The sequence below is a fragment of the Channa argus genome, chromosome 2, assembly GCF_033026475.1.
Source record: "Channa argus isolate prfri chromosome 2, Channa argus male v1.0, whole genome shotgun sequence".
Taxonomy (NCBI): domain Eukaryota; kingdom Metazoa; phylum Chordata; class Actinopteri; order Anabantiformes; family Channidae; genus Channa; species Channa argus.
The window spans coordinates 22,056,408-22,082,188 of NC_090198.1; the positions used below are offsets into that span (position 1 = coordinate 22,056,408).

The 25,781-nt window shown below is 39.9% G+C and overlaps 1 protein-coding gene across 1 annotated transcript; it reads right to left on the reverse strand.

The window, feature by feature from the left end:
- Positions 1-1,118: 1,118 nt before the first annotated feature.
- Positions 1,119-25,781, reverse strand: lmo1 (LIM domain only 1). Its single transcript, XM_067496426.1, has 4 exons — positions 24,944-25,781; positions 9,298-9,511; positions 2,961-3,086; positions 1,119-1,630 (listed from the first exon to the last, which is right to left on the reverse strand). Exons 1-4 carry the CDS (start codon positions 24,963-24,965, stop codon positions 1,525-1,527), a joined length of 468 nt encoding a protein of 155 aa, XP_067352527.1. The 5' UTR covers positions 24,966-25,781; the 3' UTR covers positions 1,119-1,524.

Below are 25,781 nucleotides of genomic sequence, written 5' to 3' on the forward strand. Positions count from 1 at the left end.
TTAAATTTATTTAATTAATCAGAAACTATCCTTACAATGTACTAATCATATACTAAATATATACATTCAGCTGCTTTTCCTATGTGATGTTTATATGCTTTCCTATGTTTACACACATACTGTATATAAGGTGAATAGCTCATTTTTGGGCTGCTGGGCAGACAAAACAAGCGATTTGAAGATTTCGCCTTGGGAGGGCTTGGGCAATTCTGTTGGTCTGGTTACCAGCAGAATAATTGTAAATGTAAATAATGTAGTAATGAAATGTAAAACCGGTCTTGTTAATATGTAAATATACTTGAGGAATCACAAAATTCACAAAAGAATTAAAAGGTGCACACTGTGCTGCCATATCACCCACGTCATGTTATTTGCAGCAAGTTCTGACCCATTGTTATTTTTTCTAACTTAGAGGTTGACTTGTCAGCAATAGAATAAAATGCTTACATGATTAATTTATACAACTACATGTAATAAGCAAAGCCATAGACATGAGTAATCACTGAAGGATCAGCTGAATATTTGAGAGCTCCATCAGATTTTGTAAGTTATTTTTTTCTTGCTGTGTGTATCAGATATAACCTCATCGGATAAACAGACACCACCACACAGATCCATTAACAGGGTCTTCTGGGAAATGTACTTTTTAATACAGCTCTGCACCTCTGTTGCTGATGAGTTTGAATGGGCTCAAGCTCAATGAGCATTTATTTTCTGTCTAATTTATTTGCTGTTGCATTTCATTTCCAGGCCAATTCACCCTCATAATCAGATGACAGTTAGTGAAGCATGAATCACAGAGAGCAGCTCAGCTTAACTTACTCCCTTTCATGACACCTGCACGTTCACAACAACACAGTTTGGAGAAGCATTCTTTTATTCCAAATAAAATCTTAATTAGTTCATTTTAAACAGCATTTCTAATTCCATTAGAACTCTGTAAAATGTAATAAAACTTCTTGTGTTGCATCATGTTTTAAAGAAGAACTTCAAATATATGTTTCTCTTGCAAGGCTTTTTATAGCATTGCAGTGTTTGGAGACATGATTACATATCAACACATGGGCCAACCTTCTCCAACAACTTTGGTCTTAGTACAAGAGAAAAAACTCACTATCAACATTTAAGAATCTTTAATTCACACTAGTAATAAAATTGCATTACATTTCATAAAATAAATGTTCCAGTTTATATATACAGAGAAAACAGACTGTACATACCCTCCAGTGAACCATTTCTAAAATAAAAGAAAACAAACCTGAAACAAATTTCACAAAACATACAAGCAATACAGTGCTCAGCTAAGCAGGCACAACTGTACATCAAAATTTGTAACTGCTCAGTGTTGGGGCGTGGGAGGGGCAAAAAGTTGAACATTTACAATAGAGTCCTTAGGGACCGATAAAGGGGTCTTAAAAAGTATTGCAGGCAAGCAGACAGACGCTTGTCTTTTTTCCAAGTGCAGCAGAACATCCATCTTATGTGTAAAGTGTGGAGCCAATTGTTGCTGCCGCAAGGTTCCAACTATTGAACCTGTGTCTCGAAGCTCCCGTTCACCTGGCCCTCCTCATAGTCCATTTGACACAAAATCATGTTGTTTTTTAGGAAAAATTTGTCCCCCACACAAAACCTGTTGGCAGAGAAAAACAAAGGCAAAAATGTTGTTAAAACACAATGAGGATTACTGGTGTCATTTAGGCAAACTAGTGTGTGTGTGTAGACTGTCTGACTCCACTTTTGTCTCATCTGGCAGTGAAAACATTGTACTTAAGAATTTTTTTAATTGCATACGTTTGGCTCAAATGTTTTACCTGATGCATATTGACACTGTGTCTTGTCTGATTCAAAGCCTGTTTTGATAATAATCATAAATGTGTGACTTTGAATAAAAGCAGATTAGAACCCTGTCATTTCAAAGAAAGCACTGGTGCTCAATCAAAGGCAGGTTAACTCTCCTCGGCCTGGCAAAAAGGCGCTGGCGCCACAAGAGTTTCCAGGGAAACTCTGCCACAGGGTTAGCTATTCACACACCACTTTGGTTCCAGTGCTCGAAAATGTTTTCCCTCCTAAAGTCTCAGAGTCAACTGAAGAGGGAAAATAACACATAGCAGTCTGTCCTACTGATGTTCTTCTCTGTGTAGCTGTTTGTTTGTGTGACACAGTGGAAACGGCTCCATAATGTGACTGAAGGGGAGTGACGATAAGAATATAGCAGAGCATAGCTGGGCTTTAGTAATGTGCCAGGCTGGTAAAACAGTCACGGCCATGGCAATTCTGTGCCAGATGAGGCCTGGCTTCATGTCTGCCAGCTGAGAAGAGAGGCTGCAGTCATAATTCCCTTACAGCAGGTGTTCACTATGGTAACTGAATCTGGCCTGCAGAAGGTTAATGGGCTTGTGCTGTGTGGAGGAACAGGGTCACAGCACCCCTGACAAGCATGCAAAGGACGTTCTGCTCCTGGAGTGGTGCCATTACTGACAACGTATTAATGGGGGAAAAAAGCAATATTTGGGTATGTCATCTTTCATATACATCATACCATAGGCTTTGTGTTCACTCCAATTGTGAAATAGTTTGCATCACTAAGGAAACAACACTTCACATCTGTGTAGATCCTTTCTCTCATCTGAAGCAACACAACACCTAAGAATGAGATCTGATTTTACATGACTCTGAACTAAAAGATTTACAGATTCAGCCACAAACAAAGGTAAACTGTTGACAATGTGTCACACTTAAAAATAATTGGCATGGAAGTATAAATGTAAAACAGGAACTTTTGTTTTTACAACACAGCAATATATCCACATTTGTCAGACATTACAACTGTGGTCAGCAGTAATGTATTTAGACAGAAATTTGTTGCACCTTTTCAACATTTAATATTAAAGCTATTAGCCATTTTAACATCCTGTTTTTTTAAGGCAATGTTGTTGTGCAGTTATGATCCCCATTCTTACCTCTGGTTACAAAGCTGACAGGCAAAACAGTCCAAATGGTAAACATTATCTCTGGCTCTCATCACCATTTCAAAGGCTGGGATCAGTTTACTGCAGGCTGCACAGTTCCCTGTTGTTCCAAAGAGCCTGAAAGACCGAGAGCAAAGACTGAGATTAACCCCCCTTCCCTTTACCTTGATGCAATAAAAGAGCAAACAAAAACGTACTGACAGCAAGAACAATAGCAAAAAATATAGTGCCATAGAAAGGCATCAGAAATGAGTCAAAATGGAAATACATTGAATGTAACGCAAAAATCATTCTTGGCACACACTTGGTAATTTTGTTAATGAGAGTTAGAAACATAGATCTTAATTCTTTGCTAATGATCTAATTAAAATAATCACATAATTTTAATCTTCAAAGAATTTCCCTCTTGCACATTGCAAAAGCAATAGCAATGAAAACAGATCTGAGGCAAACCATTTGAGCTCTTGAAAGTTTTCAAAACAAAAATATCTAATGAGTTTATCTCCAACGAAAGCCAGTTGGAGTTTTACACAAGAGGCTACGTTCTATAATTTAGTCACAAGTTCAAAAAGATTTCTGTTACATGGATTCACACTCCATCCCTTCCTCCTTTTCTTGCATCTTCCTTTTTCATTTAGAGAGGAGCCTAAGACAGTGATGAGAGATGTAGCCTTGAAGAGTTAGCTAAATGTTTCACAGTGAACAGAGTCTCTGCTCAAACCTCTCTGCTGCTTGTTTAGGCTTATTAACTAGGAGCCAAATGATAAAGGTCACAAACAAGGCAAGGAGCCACTGCTGTAGATCTCCTCACTCTTCAAAGCAAAGGAACCTCAAATGCTTTTCACAGTCAGATTTACATTTTCATTTTCCAAATGCCTGCCCCTATGTTTAATTTGGAGATTCTGAAGCACAGATACATTTATATATTCTGCAGCAGGAAAAGCACCGTTTCACAGCTTTGCAAGAGGGGATAAGGCAACAGCAGATTGCCATTCCAACAGTATGTTAAACACTTTCCCTTAAACTTGTAGGGCTCAGACAGAGGAGTCACAGTGTTGATATTCTGCCTCGTTTATGCTAGTCCCATTCAGTTGCTTTCACCTTGTTAAAGAAAACGTCTATCCAGCAGCCCTGCTTCTAATTAGGGGCCACTGCCCCAGAGGAGCAGGAGAGGCAGACACAGAGGGAGAACGGCTGTTATGTTCTATGAGAGGGATTCACAGGGTGTTAAGCAGAGACATTGTTACAGCTGGTTACTGTTTCAGTAAAAACTGAATGTTCTCATACAGTAGACATCTGCCACCCACAGGGCACTCTGTAACACGAAGAAGTTGTTTTTTTTTTTTTTCGTTTTGTTTTTTTTCTCCACAGAAACACATTTGAAATTTGTGCTTATTTAAAAACAGCTCTCAAAAATTCAGCATGGATCCAAACATGGATTAAATAGCGCCAAAAAAACTGGCCCTACGTTTATATTCTAACATTTACAGTATATCTTAAGCGATTGGCTTCTGTGCACAAAATACAGGTTTTCACAGAAAACTGCTATTAGCAACAGCTATTTCGTGCCTACTATTCTCTAAATAGTTGTCCCCATTCAGTATAATCCACGGCGTCACACCTCCTGTGTCATTGTAACACTCAAGTGTCAGGTAATGCTGCATGTTTCACCCGACCTGAGCTCTGCTACATCGAGGGATCACACAGTGATGTCGTTTTCACTTCCTCAGGGAACCAAGGCTAGAGAGGCAAGAAAGCCTGGGTCACTTAGAGGAGCTGACATGCACACACCTGTAACAGCGTGTAGGATTATTCTAACCCATCTCCATTACACCCTGCTGGGGTGTGGACATTGTGCTCAACTGATACACACGCTGTAGAGGTTGTGAAAACGCTTGGTAGGGAAGCCCAGCCTGCTGTCAACGAGTTCTACGTTCAGTCAAAAGAGTGTGTAAATCTGTGTAGTTTTTACCTTTCAATTACGTGTATCAACTCTCCGACTATACCGTTTTCTGCTAGGCAGGCAGTATTTTAACTTCACCTGCCTGGGAGAAATGTAGGTTTCTTTTTAATATTATAAAACTATATAATATTATAAAATACAATTTATTGCTAAATACTAAATATACTAGAACCTTTCCTATACTTGCTTCAGCTGCAGAAAAATATATTTTTTGAGAGAAATTGACCAATTTCATGCATCAAATTATATCTCCTGAGATCTAAGGGTTATATGAGTATGGGATTGATCGGAGACCACAAATGTGTGACATAAAGCCGTTAGTATCTCGTTACTAACCTCTAAGTTTCAAAACCACAATTCAAATTTGGCATCCGCAATAACTGACCTAATAAGAGTCATAGATCCCCTTAAAGATTTCTTGAGTATGTTCAAGAGATGTGCAGGTGGTAATGGAAAGTAAAACACACTGCACACTAAGGCATGTAGGTTTAGATACTTGATAGTACTTTTGACTAGCTATGCAAACAAGTGACCAGAGTTCTAATATGAGCAAAAATTTCTTCTTGTTTCTTGTTTGAACACATTACACTCTTCTCTTCCTGCTACTATGAAGCTAAAAGCAATCAGAGCTCCACGCCATTGCGGCAGTCTCATGAGTTACAGCTGAAGAGGCACTAGGTATAGTAAGCAATGAATGTTTAACACCAAAAAATGATTGAGGGAAATAAAAGGTTCAAAATATTTCATATCAGCTAAGCGAATGCAACGTATTACCACAAAAATGAATAGTTATAGGACATAAAGTGAAACAGATTAGGTACATTTAGATCCATTCAAGTCTTTTAAACCAAATTAGGTGCCAGGGCATGAATGGATTGACCAGGTCATTTATCACCTTTATCTTATTCTGAAGTGTGACAATACTCTGATTAAATTTCTATAGAGCTAATGTCACTTTACATAATGTGGGATGGCTAAATAGCCAAAGACCTCAAAGGTTCTGTGAGAAATCGTACCCAATAGTACCCACACATGAAAACTATGTCAGAAGGTGAAGTTAGACATTATTTAGCTTGAAAAATAACTTTTTAACAATAATCTCATCAGTCCTGTAGCGTTTTAAGTTTGTGTTGCTCAACTAATTGATCACCTGGCAAAGGCCTTATTTACAGTATTGTTTACTTTAGCCCTGCTCATATAAATGTTGACATTCTATGAATAGTATTTGTTTTTAATTCATTATTGTAATGAATTGCAGAGTCCCTCATTCCTCAGATTATTAGCTTTAGCAGTGGAATCAGTATTGATCATTACTGCAGCTTGGATCTAATATACATGTTGCATACTTCCCAAACAAAGTACCATAACTTTTTTGTTGCATATTATGAAGTCTGGAAATAATACTCTTTCTCATGACAGCTAATATGCATTATATGACATTTCCCCCTGTCTAATCCCTGCTTCCTACAGTCCTTAGTGCAGGAGAACACCCATCCCCTATACTCCTTCAAATTTAGCTTTGCTGATGTGAGTTGTTGGGAGCAGAGTTGGACGGCGGGAATGTAAAGAAGCCCTGCTCTCCTTTCTCTGTTATTGAGTTATTACAATGGGTCTTTAGAGAAAAGAGGGCCTTCTTTAGTTCTTTCAACTTCCTGCTTTGCTAACTTCAAACCCTTAAAGCTCCTACAGTGCATCATCTGCCTCTCTGAATTGCTTCCCTCAGATTGGGCTGTGGCTCTTGAAGTTTTCTACCTGTTCTCTGAGCTCTTTGAGACTTCCCTGCCTGCACAGGGTTTGTCAGATTTCATAAAAGGGAAAGCTGTTAATGCATGCATTGCATGTTCTGACCTTCCCCAGCAGTTGTGTCATTTTGAAAGCGTAAACCTTTCAGTTCAGATCTATCTTGCCCAGAGAAGAAGAGCAACTGTTATATGAGGAGAGCAATTGTTTTACCTACTAAAGTAGTAAGAAGAGGAAAGATTTGAAAAACAGTCACATCCAGATGGGAGCTTTCATCTTTCCCCTGCCATTTCACCGGTTTGGGGATAACTTATAATGTTCATTATCTTGAAAACGTTTTCCTCTTACAGTTAATTATACCCCATTTTGATAAGTGGATGACTATTATGTCCTCTCTAATAATGAAATAGAAGATTAAATGATTTCAGGCTTCATGTCCTGATGATCACACCATGACTAAATTGTCAACCCTCTGGTGATGTCTTACGATCCTGAGCCTGAGACATAAAGGAAATGTCTAATTAATCTATTATTCTCATTTATAATGAAACAATGTAGCCAAGTTGCCAAAAAAAAACCCTGATGATACAGGGAAGTGAACATGAGGAAGATTAGAAACTTAACTTTTTGTTGGTGCAATGGTTTGGGGGGCAGGTGAGGACAACGTTCAAGGAATGTGTGCATTTTAGTGTCCATGTGTGTTGAAGTGTAAGATTCAGGAAAGCACGAGTGCATTCAATAAGTTGCTAATGCCACTGAAGGACAATCGCAGATGGAGCTCCTATAATTATTAATGTGAACATGGCAGGGTTCCAAACCCTGGGAAATAACCAAAGTGTGTTTGATCCACCCGCTTGTCTTTAATGAAGTGCAGGAGGCTAATTCAGTGCGCACAGATTTAACTTCATCACTGCAGGTGAGGGGAGCCTTCGTCTTACTACACAGCTAAGAAGGAATGAAAAGGAAATTGGTGCAGGATGGAGACTGCATCACCTACTTTCAAATACTCTGGTCTCTCAAACTGCCTCTACTCTCCACGCAAGGCAAGGTTTTTAATTTGTTCCATAATAGAATTCATCTCAAGCATCTCTAGCCATTAAGTGTTCTGCATTTGTCGCAGACTGAAGAGCGGGCGAGTGGGATGGATTTCATTAGGCAATCCAGGGCAACAGAGGAGCACTGAAAGCTCTCTCCTCCTCTTTCCTTTTTATTCTTATCTTAGTATTCCTAACTCTTGATTTCAATGTCATTCTGCTTTTTCATCCCTACTCTGACCTCTACATCTTGCTGGTCTAATGTGCGAGAAAGCTTTTCCTTCCTTTTTCACTGTGCCAGTTAGGCACTTATGGCTTGGGGGTTGGGGTTGCTGTCCTTTCAGCAGATGTATTTTACCAAGTGAAACACTGAGCTTCATCATTTTTGCCTTCTCTTGGTCATTTGCCCATTTATTATTACCTCATCTGCACCATCTGCCCCTTCTGGGGGCAACATCAGGTCTTAGTGGACATCTCACTGCATCTTAAAAGCATTAACTGTGGGTGGGAACTGATGGATGGTAATGGCCTATCTCAGTGTAACATCCCTAAGCACCTCTCAAGTGGGCTGAAGGCTACCTCCAGGTCATAGGAAGAGCTGAGATGAAAGTGAAATGTCATGGAGATCCATGACTGAACAAAGATGGAAACCAAGTTGATTAAGGTTCTCTTTCCTCTGGATTTTTATTAGTGATTTGAAATTATGCTGCTCTTTTCAGAAAGGGGGGAGGGAATGTAGGACAGGGTGTTTTGGGGGAGGGGCCTAGGGCAGTGGCATCCCTAAGTCAGCCCCAGGGGGATTCCCTCTCAGATAAATGCTAGGATCTCATTGCGAATGTGACTTAACGGCCAGGAAATGGTCATGTTTAATTTAAAAAGCAGATGGCAGGGGCATCTGAAGGGAGGGGGGGTTAGAAACAAGCCTGCCTGGAGGTTTCTCCCAGCCTACAATTCCATGTCGGAAGTCCTCTGTGCTCATGTAATTGTAAAGAAAGATGAACATTGATAGTTTTATGAAAAAGTGGTGGAAGAGAATTAATAATACTGGTCACAACAATATCATGTAAAACATGTTACTATTATACTGTGAATGTTTTGCATTTTTATATTGAAACACAGATGTTATTATATTTACTATGAAAACAACACATAACACTGCCTAACACAAGCATTTTGTAGTCTGGATGCAGTGATACAGAAATGTCATGACAGCATTATTATTTATTTATTTATTTATTTTTTTAATTCTTTAATTTTTATATTTTGCAGTTAACAAATAAGGAGATGCGCTGGTTCAAAATAGGCCCCAAATGTCCTGTTTGTCTGTGCTTACATTTGAGTATCCTAATGTAACATTACCTTATGCTGTTTGGATGCTTACAACAATATGACATCAGACTACATATTTGGTTTTGCTTTGATGTAATGAGAATCTAAATTTTCATGATTTAGATTGATTTGAACTGTCACAGGAAAAACGCACTGAGAAACACTGTAGGTGAAGGTAATTCTTTTATGTCACACAGCTCTTGAACGGCATGGCTTCTGTGTTTGTTGTGAGTGGAGAAAGGTGATTGTGTGTCTTTCTTGCCTCAGGTAGTCCCTGCGACAGAGGATGAGGTTGGCTTTAGTATAGAGGGTGGAGCCCACCTCCCCCAGGCGGCAGTCACAGCAAGCACATTTGAGACAGTCCTCATGCCAGTATTTGTCCAGGGCCTTGAGCAGGTAGCGGTCTTTAATCTTGCGATTGCAGCCGGCACACCCCTTCTGTTTCCCTTTGGGCTGGACGGAGAGCATCGGCACACCTGTAGTGATAAGGAAACAAACAGCCATGTGTGATTTACGGCCCAGGAACACAAGTGACTTTTCATATTCGCTTTTTGATAAGCCAGCTGCTTCTCGAGGCGCCTAAGCCTGGCCTTGCGCTCCGCTACGGCGCACTGTCTGCCTGCTTCATATGCATTAAAGAAAACATTCTTCCATGTAGATAGGCACACAGGTCATATTGGACTACAAAGCCCTGACTTACTTGTTCCCTAAAAACATGCTGTAGTACAAAAGTTACATGATCACTTGCAACAGGCATCAGAGGAATGGCCATGTGTTGTGTACACTGAGGATAAAAGACAGGATGCTTATTTTGCTTACTGTGGTATTTACAGCAGGCTGTGCAGTATGTCAGTTACCTACCATTTCATCAAAGCCCATTTCACTCAACTGTCCACAGCTGTAAAAGCTCCTCATGGGCTTTGTTTGGTATAGATTAACATTAACCTTTTAAAAAGCCTCTGACCACAAAAACGTTGCTACCAAACCCTGGTGAGATATGTTATGGCCTAAGTGCCTTTTAGCATACACTCACTCGCTGTGTTTCATACATAAACACACAGGGACCCACACAGATGCATACACATGCTTGTGAGCACACAAACCACAAGCACACACACAGTGTTCCCTACTCAGAGCATTACAGCCTTTCCCCCTTTTACACTTATCTGTACTCATGTGTCTGCAACGAGCGAGCCTAAGTTATCAAACTCGCAAATTGCCCTGCTGTCACGCAGGTCCCCTTTAAGTGCACCTTTTAGCCTCCTAAAGGACAAATAAAGTCCATTTAATAACTGCACTAAACACTAATAGTCTATGTGTGGTTGACATTTTCTGTTTGGACTAAAAGCCCCCCTCAGGCCACTGGTGGTACAGAGGCAGGGGCGCGTAGCTCCCCTCCGTAGCACTAACAGGTCTGCCACAGCTGAAAGCACAAGACAACAGCTCTTAAGACACTCTCTCACACACTGAGCTATTGATCCATCCAAAAGAACACACAGTGGACGCCACTTGCCACTCTACTTTCAAAACACATTTCTCTCTCTCCCTTAAAAAAAGACTGGACACTCTGCATCACAGGGGGTTAGGGCAGCATTTTGTATGTGTGAGTATCAACAGTATAAAGGTCCATTTTAAATACATGTTATACCGAGTTATGTATGAAATGTCACTGCTTTCTGTTGCACTTTAAAGATGTGCACAGGCACATTTTGTCCAGACAAAATCCAGTTTTTATTTTCTATAGAAGCATGCACAATTGCAGCAGTGTACTGTTAAGTGTGAATGGGGTCATTCTGTAGTTAGACCTGCTATTTGATTGTAACTTCTCTGGTTTGTTCAGTGATAAACACAAACTCAGCTGGTAACAAGGGACTGCTTCACTCTGTGCACTATTTTTCTCAGCTAAGCCTGTCAAGTTTGTTCTCTTTCACAAAAACCTTATGCCACTTTTCAAAGGACTTCTTTCCAGTGGAAAAGCGTATTTTCTGTCTCACATGGTTGCATGCACACGCACTCTCTCTCACACACACACACACACACACACACACACACACACATCTGCACACGTAAATGGACCCACGAAGTACCTTATCGAATCCAGATTTGCTATGTAATTTTTGGCCATCCAGAGATCGATAATGCTATGGATGTAATATAATTAGCATTTGCTCTTTTAAAAAAGAGGTGAAACAAACAGGAGAGCTTGTTAGTCAAATTTATGGCTTTAGTTTATATGTCAGTAAGTGCTCTGGTGGTGTTGAGCCATCTTGTTTCTTTATCAGACGTGGAATGAAGAGGCTAATTGGTCCAGTGCAGGTGATGGGAGACATCAATTAGTGTTCCACCTGCCCTCCAGCTCCTTCACCTCCCTCTCTCTTCACAAAACAGGCCTCTTGAATCTGGCACATTAGGATCACAAAACCTGCTATAAATACCAATGTTCCGTGTAAATGAAGCTAAAAAGCTTCAAATTCAAGCCACACTGGATAAGGGCGGACTCTTCTACCTGCATTTCATGGCTTGTTAGGGGAGCTCTCTGCAGGTATGCCAACAGTGCTCGCCTGACAGTCTTCTACAGAACTAAAAACAGTCCTAATGAGGAGAGAGAAAATGCCTGTGTGTGTGTGTGTGTGTCTCTGTGTACATGTCTATGAGTGTGTGCTTCAGCGCTCGTGCAAAGAAAAAGAAAGGAGTTGCTGAAATTCCCTTGGGGATCACAAAAATCTTTAATTTGCCTTTTATGACACCTAATTAGTTATTCTACTCAAAATCTTTGCTTTAAATAAGAGAACTAATTATACAAAAAGGTCGTTCCTCCACCTCCGGAGAACTGCTCGTAATTGGTTGAGACCACCACCCGCCATGCACTCCTCAAACATATCACGTGTGTTTTACATCACATTTGAAAAGGCCAAAGCTTAACCTATCCTACAGTTACTGCATGCCGCCCGCTTCCTCTCTTCGATGCACACTTTGTTAAAAATCTTGTTCGGCATCATCAAAGTGACACCACTCTGTGTCTTTTTGCGACCCAGGTTCTGTGTTTGCAGTTAGCCTGACATCCGTGTCTTCATGCATATGTCCTACTCCTTCAGGCATGACTGCAAGAGAGTTGTCTCAGCGCCTGCCAGGAAATACAACTGATGCCATTTTCTTGAAGCCATTGCAGAAAGGAAACATGGGTTTGATGTCTTCTACCAAAGCAGCCTCTGGAAAACAGCTTTAATAGTTGTGTAGCAAGCACTAGCTCAAACCTACTAAACAAAGAGCAGTGACAGAAAAAAATGAGTGTGTAAAGTAAATGTCTTTTCAATTCTCTTAATGCCACGGGACATTTTCTTGCACCTGTCACCACTCCCAGAGCTCTGAGAAACTGTGGTGTAGAACAGAACCTCCCATGCTTACCACCTCCCAGAAAGAAAAGCTGCATTATGAAAGGAAGCAGCAGACTAGGAGGCAGCCTCCACTTAATCCAATCCATTTAACAGATACAAGTGCCACTGACCTTCCAGTGTCATTTGATGTCACCAAAAGCATGCCTCTCCACATCACGATGCATTCTCCAACAAGGGATGCATTTTACCTCTCAAAGTGGAGACAGTGCACTTGCCCTGCCAAATATATTTCCTGAGAAGGAATTTAATTTGCCATTAGTGCTGTGTGTAAAGGCCCTGTCATCTTGCTCTTCTTCCATCCATCTACTTTCTTAAAGATTGTATCTTTCAAGACTATGTACAGTTAGTTTTTCTCAGTCCAAGCAGTCTGTCAGAGCATGTATTTTCCATTATAGAGATAGCATCCAATTTCTATGTTAGCCCATTTAGACTTCCGTCTTTGCCGCTATCAAAAAAATCACATCAGTCTGCTAACTTTTTTGATATATTTAAGGTTTTAAAAGAAAAAAAATGCTGTTTGGAGCACTCAAGGAAATATCTGAAAGTGGAAAAACACAATTATCACATAGACATGGCAAGAACCACATTTCCTCAGTCTGGACAGGAATGTGTGAAGAGAAAGATGATTTGCCCCAAATTCCCTTTTCCCGTTATTATTACTAAAATATTTATAATATCAAGGTGCTTTGATATTATGCTGTGTACAGTGATGTATGGAGGTTTCCTATGAGTCCTGGATGTATCATCAGCCATGTATATGTCATTTCGTGTAAACATAAAGAAAATTAGCAGTGATCATGATATTGTTGTGACTAGGTGAATTCTACACTACTTCTAATGTTTCAACTTTTTTATATGGGGCTGAAACTAAACCTTTTGTTAAAACTTGTTTTATTTCTGAATTATTCAATAGTTTTTTTCTGTCATTAAAAAAAAGCCACATTATCCATAGCCCAAGCGCTGTAACTATTTAGATAATTTCTTTATCTGATCAACTGTTAAATTAGCAAATGCTCACGTTTGAGAAACTGGAACCAAAAAATGTTTGATATGTGACTAAAGTGATTATTCGATAATCTTAGTCATAACAGCTGCTAACACATTTTGTTATTCATTTATTACTTTTAAAAAAGTATTTATTTGGACAGGAGGTCACCTTAAATCAATTCATCAGCAAATTGATGTATCTACAGATCAAATTGCTTATCATTCTCTACACTAATACACACAATCCCAGTGGAGCATCCGCTCTCAAAGGCACTCAGCGTTAATGGCAGAAGGTACAGATACATCTTATTCTGTGTTTTGTTAAATGTCTTTTGATCAATGAAAAGCACTGACGCCATGGTGTGATGCAGATTTTGCTGGTTCACTAGGAGGTAAAGGATCTTGATGAGAAAAACTCATGGAAAGATGGAAGCAGATCAGGGTGGGTCTGTTCTTATGGGCCCCTGTAATACAACCACACATAAGAGTGTTAGCCACCAGTCCGGGGGAAAACACAGACTTGAATGCTCAGAGAAATTAGATACTGCATTACTAAATGAATAAGTGCATTGGTCATTATCAGCATCATCATTATCAACATCATCTCTTAATTCAAGACATTAACGGCATGCAATGAATATATCAACAGCATAAATCTACCAAGTCATCACTATCATCAATCTTGCATCCCTGGCTAAATTATTTCAACAAATCTTAGAAGTGGTATTATACTGTATTCTATTGAAAACACAACAATATTAAGGTGAGTAAATGAAAAGTAGCATGTTGGTACTGTATTACACAAACTCTCTGAGTCTCTAGTTTAAACGCTACACTGGTTGATTTAAACCCTACGCTTTTACGCTGCCACTGTAAGTACTGTGGCCAATGCAATCCCAAATACAAGTTGTCTCTGGGCCAAGGTGTCTGCCACTAAGGTTAAAAGGGATCTCATGCAGATGTCTTGCCATTGTGTGCATTAATCAGTCCCTTTCATTCAGCTTCCGTCATTGCTGTAATTGAGCCCATAGACATGTTTCTCTATTGCCAAGACAAAATACAAGACATCTGGTAATAATATCAGCTGGAATACCCGTTGAAAGCAGACTGATGAGCGTATTCTGACTGATAAGGAAAGTAAAGACCACTGACTCACTAAGATTCACATTCTTATCCTTAGCTGGAGCAGAAGAAAAGATGCACAAACTGACACACTGTCTCAAATTAGGTGGTTCCTTACAAGGCCCAAGTAAATATTACATTTCATCCTGACTTTTTTTCCCTTATAGTTTGTTGTAAGAGCCCTCTATGTTACTGTAAGGCGTGCTACATTTCCAGATGGTTGTGTATGAATGCTGGGGTTTGTGAGGTGATTTCTGGGACTGTATGCATGCTATGATTATGACATAATTAACACCCACAGTAAGTGGGAGAGAAAGCAGACCGGGCTAGTGTGAATGAGGAGGGGACTGTTCATTAACAAGATGCACTCTCTCAAACTTTGCAGCTTGGTGCGGCTAATAAGCCCCGGTGAAACGGAGCCCAGCCGTCCCTTGCATTGACCCTGGCAGTGCCCAGGATAAGGGAGGGTTTTGTCTCCTGGAATAATTGCTCTTTTCACATGTTACAAGTGTCCTGACCCTCACGGTCGGCAGCCACTTTCCCTACCATAATTACTCCTGATCCGCTCCAAATGAGTCAGCCGCATTAGGGCTGCAATAACACTGGCCCAGCTTCAAGCGCGGCATGGGGAGTCTCAGCAGAGCAGCCTGGAACAGGACTGCCTTTTCTCCCAGCCCACGGTCATTTCCATCACGTCAGAGGTGCATTTCTTACACTTGAAGTCAGCACGAAGGCCCTGGGCCTTTTTCTGAGGCTCACAGAAGGCATTGTTAGCTCCTGGTGCTCACTACTCACTGTGGTTTGGCTGCAGACTCCATCCCAATTAACAGAAAACTTCATTAGGGTGTTTTTTTTCCACACTTTTCAGCCCCTTATTATTTTTAATTTATTCACATGGGGTTAATTAAAAGAAATGTATCACAGAGATATGCAACAGCTTTCTAATTAAATCCATTGCTGCTTTTTCTAAAGACATGAAACTGGCAGAGATTCCAAATTATTACAGAAGGTGACTTGTTCCAACATTTGGTTGCTCAGTAGAAGGGTGAGATTAGAGCTCTGCAAGGTAAACTGTTAACAGTAGGAAGAGAGTGAAAGAGTGAACGATGGAGCAAGAAAATAAGCATGAGGGAATAAGATGAATGAAAGGTGGAGAAGAGACAAACATTCAAGGTTTTATTACACAGCGTTAGCCCAAATGAACCCATGAGAGTGTTAAAGATTGTCAGAGTGTTGACAGGCCAAGAGAATGATTTGGTCTTGCATGTAGCCAATCAAATGTGAGCATTTTGTTGCACTTTGTTGGTGGTGTGAAGTTTTTAGTTCTCAAAACCTGCCATTTCACCATTTTAGAAGCATGTATCTTCACCTTTAGTCCTCCTAAAGGAGGTGGCTTTAAGGGGAGCAAATTGACTTTTTTTTTTTCAAGAGTCCGCATTTAAGTGTGAATAAAGGGAAAATCCATCTATTCTCAAACTATATACTTTGAAACAGTAATAGAAGAGGCAATCTTATCTGCCACTTCATGATTCCTGGCAAAAAGGGAAAAAAACCTCTAACCATTAGACCTGTCACAGCCACTTTCCACTATCCGGAACAGAATAATGCACAAACACTTTTTAGTCCACATTAAAAATGCATTTGGAGAGGAATAAATGTAGCCCCTCTAAAGTTTGTGTCACTCATGGGGTCAGGAAGTGATGCACAAAATCCTCACCACTCCCCAGCAATTACTGCACACTTATTATTTCAGAGGATATGCCAGGAGACAGGTGTGCCATTCAGGTCCCTCAGTGTGTTGAAAATGGAGGGGAAGAAGGAACACCATACTGTGGTGCACTGTGTGAGGCTCTTTAATCTTGAATAATGCAAATTCCCCACAGGGGGCAGTTATTTGGCAGCACAGGCCTCTAATGTCATTCAAGCACCTATTCCCACACCTGATGGGGTAAATAATGAGGGAGATTGGTTGGTTGCACAGTTAGGGAAGAGGTCTTCATGAAGAGTGGGTGTGATGTCATGTGGGATGATATACTAAACTCTCATGCATCCTGTTCTAAAGCCCATGTGAGTAACATTTCACATGACAAGGCCGCGTTTGATTGCAAAGATGGTTTTCTTTTAATAAATTCCTTTTATATTACCTCATTATATAAAAACTGGCCCTGTTTCCTCAAGGCGTAATTCTCGTTACTGACTAAAAATCAAGTGGCAATTCAGCTGGAGACAACTGGTCAAAATGAAAAGAAATAAAATATAATGAAAAGAGATGTGATTAGAATGGGGGGTGGAGGGGGGGCTGGGGCCTGGGAAACCAGTTTAAGTTGGCGTTGAGTTCAGTGAGAATGTGTGTGGAGTGTTGGTGGCTGTCATTTACCTCAGAATTTTTAGTTGCGGACTTCATAGTTAAACACTAATTAAATCAGCAACTTCAATATCCAGAACCTAATCTACTAGGTTTAACAGGCAAATAACTACGCCCCTGAATCACAGACTTTAATTAGCTATTTAAGATTTGATTTACTGAAGGTCATCCAGTAAGAGATTATTCTCAGCAAGTTGGTTCTCATTTGAAAGGAGGCACCTCAGGCTTTTTCTATTTACTAACAGACTAGCTGTGGTATCTTAAAAGTGTGAAGCCTCTGCCGTTCTTTCCTTTGGTTGCTTTAATTTGGTTGTTTGCCCTAAATTTGTGACATTTTGTAGGCAACTAAAGGTCATTTTATGTCTTAGAAATGCATAAGAAATGCATAACATGTGGCATAGAAACTGTGAGAAGCTGTGAGTTAGACCTACAAAAAGCAAGATTAAAACAGCTCATGGGTTAAATGCTGTAAAATGCGCGTGTAGTTACACGTGTTCATCTGACTGTAGTTTGAGGAGAACGCAGATGGGTGAGTTGTGAGAAAGCAGACTCATAACATGTCTGCGATTAAAGAAGAATAATTGAGTTGAGTTCTCATTTAAGGTCAAAAGTAACTTTTGACACTCGGCGTGCAGAAACTGAAAACAGCAAAGGGAACAGGATTTACAGTGACACCAGACTTAAAGTTTAAAAACCCACTAGCAGCCCCTAGAGGCTGTGCTCCTTCTTACACTCCATAGGAACAAAATAAGTTTGACTGACCAACAAACGGTGACCTCGCCAAAAGCACACTCTCACGCAGGCAGGGCCCCAACAACAAATAAAAATACTCAATGACCATGGCTTTGGCAAATGGGAAATAAAGCATGTGCAAGCCTTCCTGTTGGCACTGAGATATGTGGACTATTAAAAAGATACTACAGGCTGTTCAGAAAGCTGAATTCTAGAGCTATATTAATACAAAAAACAGAGTTATAATCCTTTAAGTGTCCATTTGCCGCTGTTTATCAAGGTCCAGTGTTAATCAGACCGATCGGCCACTTGCTGCTTTATTAGAACATGGGTGTATCCTGGTGACTACTGTTCTCAGATATTTTATCAATTTGACAAAACACTGCGATCAGTGTTTTTGTCTTTAAATAGGCACATTCAATAAAAGTATTTTTATATATGAATTTCCTCACACAGTAAAGCTTTGCCCTATTGTATTATCTACAAAATACTAGTATAATTCTATCCCATTACAAGAATTTATCTCGTGAAATTGGCAATGGTTGTGTTAGCATACACAACAGCATGGCATCTCATGTGCGCCAACTGACACAACAAACATGGCAGAAGGTTGAGCTTGCTCGTAAGTATGATCTGAATATGGATGTGTTTAACATCTGTTAAAGCAGCCATAGCTAGAAGTGTCTGAGGAAGAGGCCTTTTTTTTTTTTTTTTTTAAATGGGTTCTTGTGTCATTTGGTAATTGTTTAGCTACAAAAGTTAACATATGAATTAAACATCTGTTTGCAAGTTGTGTCAGAGTGGCAAACGCATCGAAGTTGTTCCACCACCTCAAGCAACAATTGGAGGTTGTTTGCGGAGAACAGGGCAGATGTTACACCAACCACCAAAGTTCCTTTAATTCAGAATGGTAGGGCCTGTGTATTGTCAGCTTGTTTGCCAGTGATGTTCCGTACAATAGAAGTAAACACTGTAACAAACTGTTGGAGGCTGTTTGCTTAGACAAAGACCCAGTGTGAGTCAGAAGTGCTAACAAGGATAAATTCAGGTGAATAATCACAAAATGTGATTGTAGATACTGTATAACATGCTGTTGTGGAAATATTATCCCCCAAAAACCCTTGCCAGCTACAGTGCATAAAGAGTATCATGGCTCAGCAGCAGACGTGCAGTAGCTGAGTGACAGGCTCATACATTAGCATCACAGTCCATTGCATAACCAGTGACTGGAGTTTGCCTACTTGGTTGTAATTGTGTCATCATTGAAAAAATTTCCAACAGGGTTAAAATTCCAGCTATATTTATATTTCTGTGTAGGCTATACAAGTGGCCTATGTCATTATCAGCATTTATATGTGTGTTGGTGTGTCTGTGTTAGTCTGCAAGTACACCGCTAGTTGGCAGTAAGGTTTTTTTTACTTTGTGTTGGGTTTCATTGGCACTATGCTGATTTTTTTTCTTTTTTGTTGGTGTGCGCCAAACAACGGTGAATGAAACTGAGTGGAGCATGTTGAAGTTTGAGCTGTTAAATGTTGTATTACTGACATTATTGCAACCCAGAAAAGGTGTGAGAGGAGAGGGTCTGTATGGACTGATTGAAGCTGAAGGACCAATTGGACCAATGACCATTGCGGTGATGTGTAGTATTGTTGAGGGGGTGCATGTCAGTCTATGGCACAGATTACGCAACTATGCAGTACCTGTGCCTACAACATAGATTTGATGCTTAACCACAAATCAAGCTTTGCTTGTAGGATTACTATTTCTGTATTTCTGTTGAGCTGTCAGGACAGTATGCTGATGTGAGTTGTGGCCAAAAGGACATTGTTAAATTTACAATTTTCATTCCATCATTCATGTCCTTATCACAAAATAATGTAGAATATTAAGATATACTTTTTTGTCTGAAATGGCAAGCCCTAACACACACACACACACACACACACACACACACTTTTCCTGGGGCTTCCTTCCCCATACCAGATTTTAACAACACCAATATTAACACCATAGCTTGACCAGTTTCTTGTTAGCATTTGCAGATTTGCAAACATCCCAAAGTACATTTGATATACTTTAGAAATATTGTCCTCAATACATATTTTGTCCACTGGAGAGTTTATTTTTCGGCTTCAAAGTGTTGACCTCAATATGTATCTTGATATCAATAAAAAAGCAAAGGTTTTATGTTATGTGTTAGTTTTTTTTTAAGCATCACTATCAGTTGATATCACTTATTGGATTTTTAAAAGCCACAAAACATCAATATTGTATTGATTTTAAAAATCCAGTATCCGGCAAGGTTTACTATAAACATGTATATATATATATGTACAGCCCTATGTCATTCATTTAAACAAAAATGCATCAGGGGAGTACTTTAGCTGGGATTAAACAAGACCTATTTAATATTGAATGAATATTAGACCTGTTTGTTTAAAGACGCATGAAAGCATATAAGTGCAATATATCAGTGTAAAATATCAGTGTACACATGAATAATGTACTATCGTAATCAAATAAACATTCACGTTTATTCTGGGTCTAAAATCCCTTTAAATATTTTATTTATGCCAGTCCTGCATTGCAACAAAAAGCATGAGGGTTTTGCGTAGCATGTTACCAAACTTGAGATATATTGCTCACAATGTCATTATATCTACATTATTATAAATTGATGTCTTTACATATCTCAAGTGGATATTGCAGTGTTACGGTTAGGATTTCCACTGAGACTTACGCTGCTGTAGACTGTAACAGGTGACTTATTTTATTACTGCAAGTACAATACAAGTTTTTTGTTTTTCCAGTAACACGGCCATCTACACATCTTAGTACTTGCACTCAGCTGCCACAGAGCTGGCGACACTATATTTTGACATCTGCTCATCTCAGGAACTTTGCTGTAAGTCATTCCTCTTGTCGTCTGTCCTGTCTTCCTTTACTAAGCTTAAGATGTCAGAATAAAAGGGAAATCATTTTCAGGAGAGCAAAGAATAAGATTTACTGAGTGTGTCAAAATGCCAAACAAGTCATACAGAGAGTGCACAATAGGTAAACAACTAAATAAATAACTTTAAGTTGGGGGAAAATAACTGATGAGATGTAGCAAGATGTGTTCACGTTTGTAACGGCATCGCTGTATATTTCTTTTTACATCATCATGATTGTCGTCAGTAGCAGCTTGAGTGAGTCACTTTGCAGTGAGAAGTTGAAATGACACTTACTTCCAACAGGTTCAAATGGATCATTTATAGACTGTATATATGTTTGAAAGATTATGTATGAGAACAGTAACTTTTTTGTGCATGTCTGCCTTTGTCGCAGATGCGGTAGGTTTCTCCAAGGTGGTTTAAAATAACAATTCATCTCAACTTGTCAGCATGTTTGTGGATTTTATAAAACGTTTCATTGTAACATTTGACTGTTGGGTATATGCTCTTGGAGCCTATTTGTTCGTGTAATTTTCATTGTGGCACTTCCACCTCAGCAACCTTCACTGCTCTCACATACAATTCAACAACATATCAGAAATCCGTCTTGATGTGGAAAAAAATCACTTGGAGTGAATAACAACAGAAGGTCAGACTTTGGATAACACAACAGGGGTCACCTGTTTGCCGTTGTGCAAGTGGTAGCCAGATCTTCTTGTGAGAAATTTGTATGATAACATGGGAGGCATGTGGCTTCTAGCAATAATAAAAAGGATGCTCTTACAGCTCAAGAGTGAATAATTGAGTTTGTGCGCCACACTGATGAGTGCAGCCATTTGCATCGAAGGCAGGTGGGCGCACTCCCTAACACGTGTCTCTTAAGTCTCAATTCGGTCCCTTTGAATTCCACTAAGATTATAGAAAATGATACACATCTCCCGCTCTCATAGATGTGAAATGATCAGCCCTGATAGGGATCTAGAGGTTTAGTGGTAACAGACGAAATTGTCTCTGCTGAGAATTCTGCGTTTGTAAGATCAGAAACAGATTAGATGGAATTAAACACTCACAGATGAAAATGGCATAAATGTGATTGTGTGTTCATTTTTTCCCTGAGCTTAGCTAAAACGAATAATGGGAACAGCTTTGGTATAATATAGATGGACAAAAAAATGGAGGGTGCATGCTGCATTACATGTCAATGCAGAAATGAAAATGCGATTATTATGTCTATCAGACAGATGGATACTAAAACTGTTTTGTTATTTGTATGCACATGGATGTTTTCATGCATAAGTTATGAAACTATTTAAAACACAAATGCCTCACGACCATCTGTGTTAAGACAAAATTGGAAATGTACAAGTGCCTGAAATAAAGATTTTTTTAAAAAGAAAGAAAGCAAAAAAAAAAGGTGGTGACGTAGCAATGCTTTTGTAATTTTGTTCAGGGCCCAGAGCACAAAACCAGACGTAATTTCAATATTTGAAATGGGCAAGTTTAATTTTGAAGTAAGAGCAAACCAATAAGCTGAGAAAATAGCAAATACAGGGGAGCAAATTGCATTCCTTTGGAAAAGTGAAAAGACTTAAGGAACATATAAAAGTAATCTCCAACTGGAAATTAGAAATCAACCCTCAGAAACCAAATAACAGAAAAGAAATATTACTGTCCACTTTCTAAATCAATATAACATCGCTACAAGACAGTATTACCATGGTAACACCGGTAAAGAATGAAGCAATTCTTATTATTTCAAAATAAAAATCGGAGCCTGAAGCCCAAGTTTTATTACAGCAGCCGACAGATCACCAGTCTGTATTCATCTGAAGCGTTGCTTTTCAATCACATACTTTATGAATGTACAGGATGATAACAGGGTCATAAATTAACAAGGAAAGGTAACCAGAATTTTATCAGTAGCTGGGGGATTATTCTTCTGCTCGGGGTCTGTAAAGAGTTTACTGGAGTTGTGTTAATGTTCAGCAAAATATGCCTTCAGTATGGAGCCACTTTCTTCTCCTGCAGTTGGTATGAAGAAAATGGCTGAGTTGCTCTTTCCTCTTAAATTAGACACAAATTGGAACCTTCAACTCGAAGGGTGAAATAAAATGTTGACACAGAATATTTTGATGCATGTACTGCTTTTCATTTACTAACTATAGGTCATTTCGTAGAGCAGTACATGCATTTACAAGTCCTTCTCCATGCTTTCAGACTTGTACTTTACCACATAGCGAATCGTAACGTAATTGATGCATCATCTAATATTACAGGGATTAGTTCATGTTATGCAATCAGTACAACATAAATATATGATGTATTATCCTTGTAATATAGGCTGAAATCTGTAACTGACAGCGGTCCGTCTGAAATTTGACATTACATTTCTGATTCTTAATAAACTGATACCGTGGGAAATGATTTGTAACGGGCAGATTTTCTCAATGGAGCTAAGATAAGCAGGCACAGGGATTCATTTCTTGTTATTGCTTTTGTAGCACAAATTGTTGCAGACTTTTCTGAGAAAAGTCAGAGTTCATGATCAGTCTGTCAAACAAGCTGCAGCATTACTTACTGCCAACTAGGATTGCAAAATAAGACCAGACACACTGATGCTCTGTTTTATAGACCACATAAGGGCTGAAGTATGAACACTTAAACAGCATGCGCGAACACATACACGCGCGCGCCCACAGGCGTAATAGTGAATCAATCAACAGAAACAGACGCTAATCATACACATACACTCATGTGGCCACCCTAAACACCAATCCCCACCTCTCTCTCCACATGCGCACACATTTATTTGTGCAGGCACTAAGTGGATACATTAGACAAGAAGGTTGAATTGACAAGCCTATAACTTTAGAGCCAATAAACGCTAAGAGGCACCACAATGAAAGAGACCAGGTCCAAGCAGCTCTGTTGACAACCTGGCCAAAATGCTTGGAGCTGCTGGTCGGCCCAGCAAATAAAGGGTGAAGCTTTTAGGCAATGAGCAGCAGGTGATCTCAGCTTTTCTGCAAGTCCTAATGCTCCTAAAAGCCACTCTCCCTGGTTCTGTAATTGGGCATCAGTAGTTAATGTAGTATTGACTGCATTACATGCTCCTGTGCATCCTTTCCCACTAATGCCATTTGCATCACCTTGTACATTTACCATATTGCTTAGCCAATAACTGTTAAAAGCAATCTGAATCATGAATCATATAGGGAACTTGTAGCTAGACAGACATCCAAAGGAGACAATTTACAGTTGAGTTAATTTGGGTACATTAGTAGCACAACATGGATTCAGCCAGACAGACCAATTTATGTCCCTGCCGCAAACCTTTTATTGGTTTTTTGATGTGTAAGTGAAAGGATGCTCTGCTAAGAGATATGAAATATCCATTTTCAAACATAAATAATGGGTTACAAATGAATCCATTAATTTTAGAGGAGGAGAAGCATCAGAATAAACTTGGATGTGCAATATTGTGCTTGGTGAAAGAGCACGAAAATGTTGGTTAGTGGAGGTTTTCATTGTGTTCGTTATCAGCTGGTCCATGTGGTCAGCAAAACACGCTCAAAGAAGTGTCATAGGAGAGAAAAACATCAAAGTAAGTTCCTTTAAGAGCACGCAGAGCCTTTTATGCTACACATAGCATGCATTTCAATATTATGGTGTTCCATGGAAGTATTGAAAGGCACTGAGCAGCATTGAGACCTGAACGTGATAAATCCGCAGCGCATCTGAATATCACTTTGATCCAAAATGGGACGTCATTAGAACAGAGTTTGATTTAAATTAAAATTAATTAGATTGCCTCACCCATTAACCTAAATACATTGGAATAGATAAGTAATGCAAGTAGGCCTATTTGGAAGGAAAGTGAGCGGACGGTGCGCTATCCATAATTTGCAATCAAGTTAAAAGCACTCTGCTGTCATCTCCCATCCCGTGCTGATGTCAAAGGCTGCCTCGCTAACTTCACAGACGCAAAAAGCACTTTGAGGAGGAAAGAAAAGAGGAGCCACATGCATTGCAGCGTCTGTGGAGTAACCTCAAACTCTGGGCTACACATCGAAACGCCATAGACCAATCTGTTCTAGAAAAAAGCCATGCAACTCCTCCAAACTAAACTGCTGGTCGGCTGTGGAGGGCTATTTGTGTCAGTGCACCCCACCTTAACGACACAGACGCCCCACAGCATTCACGTTTCTTCGCGAAAACACGGAGCCCGTCGTGACTAAATGGGGTTGAAAAAGCCAGTATAAAGCGGAGGCTGCGGGAGCCCCGGGTCCGGGAAACACTTAACGTGTAAAACGTCAGTAGTTTGCCGTGTTACTCCCCGGGTTAAAGCATCCTACGGCTGGCGATGTTACTCACCCTCTTCCTTGTCCAACACCATCGTCCTGAGGAACGAGGAGTCCTTCCCCGGGCGATCCGTCCTCGGCTCCAGCAGGATGCACCGCTCGGTCTGCTCAGAGCTTCCCCTGGAAATGGCTTTGAAACGCGCGGTTGACTAGACTACGCCTCAATAGAGCAAAACCCTGGAAAGATGAATTGCCGTCTGCACGTTTTTTTTCCTCCTCCTATCAATAATAATTCATATACGGACTACGCGATGTACGCGGCGAGATCCCCCTATCCGGACTGAACTGAAATGCAAATAAATAGCGATCAAACAGCGCTGGTTGCTCTTGATAAATTCCATGCGAATCAAAAAAAAGGCAAAACAATGAAAAGCGATATAAATCTAGTGTCGCCTATCTGGAACTGTGCACACACGGACGGATCAGACGCTAAGACTGAACGGCTGAGCTCTCCTCGCTCTTAATATTCGCCCTTGCTCGCTCTCATTTGCTCCGAAACAGCAACTATATTCAAACAAATCCAATTGCAAATCTGACAACTGCTAAAAGCAAACTCACACCGCCTCGCTCCCAGTTCATGTGCCGCGCTCGCCTCTGCTGCTACTGAATAAATGCGCGCAGTTTCCAGAGACCCTCGGATTCCCCTGTTAATTAAATCAATTCATTATGCTCAGATCTGATTAGCAGCCCTTCCCCCCTCTTTGAATCAATTATTCAATACACAAACATAATTGCTTGTGCCAGAGGTGTCTAAGTATTAGCTTATTTAACTCCAAGGACACTAATTACCCCTAGGGCAAGGGAACTTTTCTCATTAATTCTGACAAAACACAAAAGCACAGCTAAGGGAA

Bases quoted from the DNA above. Each gene is read 5' to 3' on its own strand.
- lmo1 (XM_067496426.1), bottom strand. From the start codon at position 24,965: ATGGTGTTGGACAAGGAAGAGG. The intron at 3,087-9,297 runs GCAAGAAAGACA...TCGGTCTTTCAG, and splicing joins TGTCGCAGGGACTACCTGAG to GCTCTTTGGAACAACAGGGA. The intron at 1,631-2,960 runs GTAAGAATGGGG...CTCTGCCAACAG, and splicing joins TGTCAGCTTTGTAACCAGAG to GTTTTGTGTGGGGGACAAAT.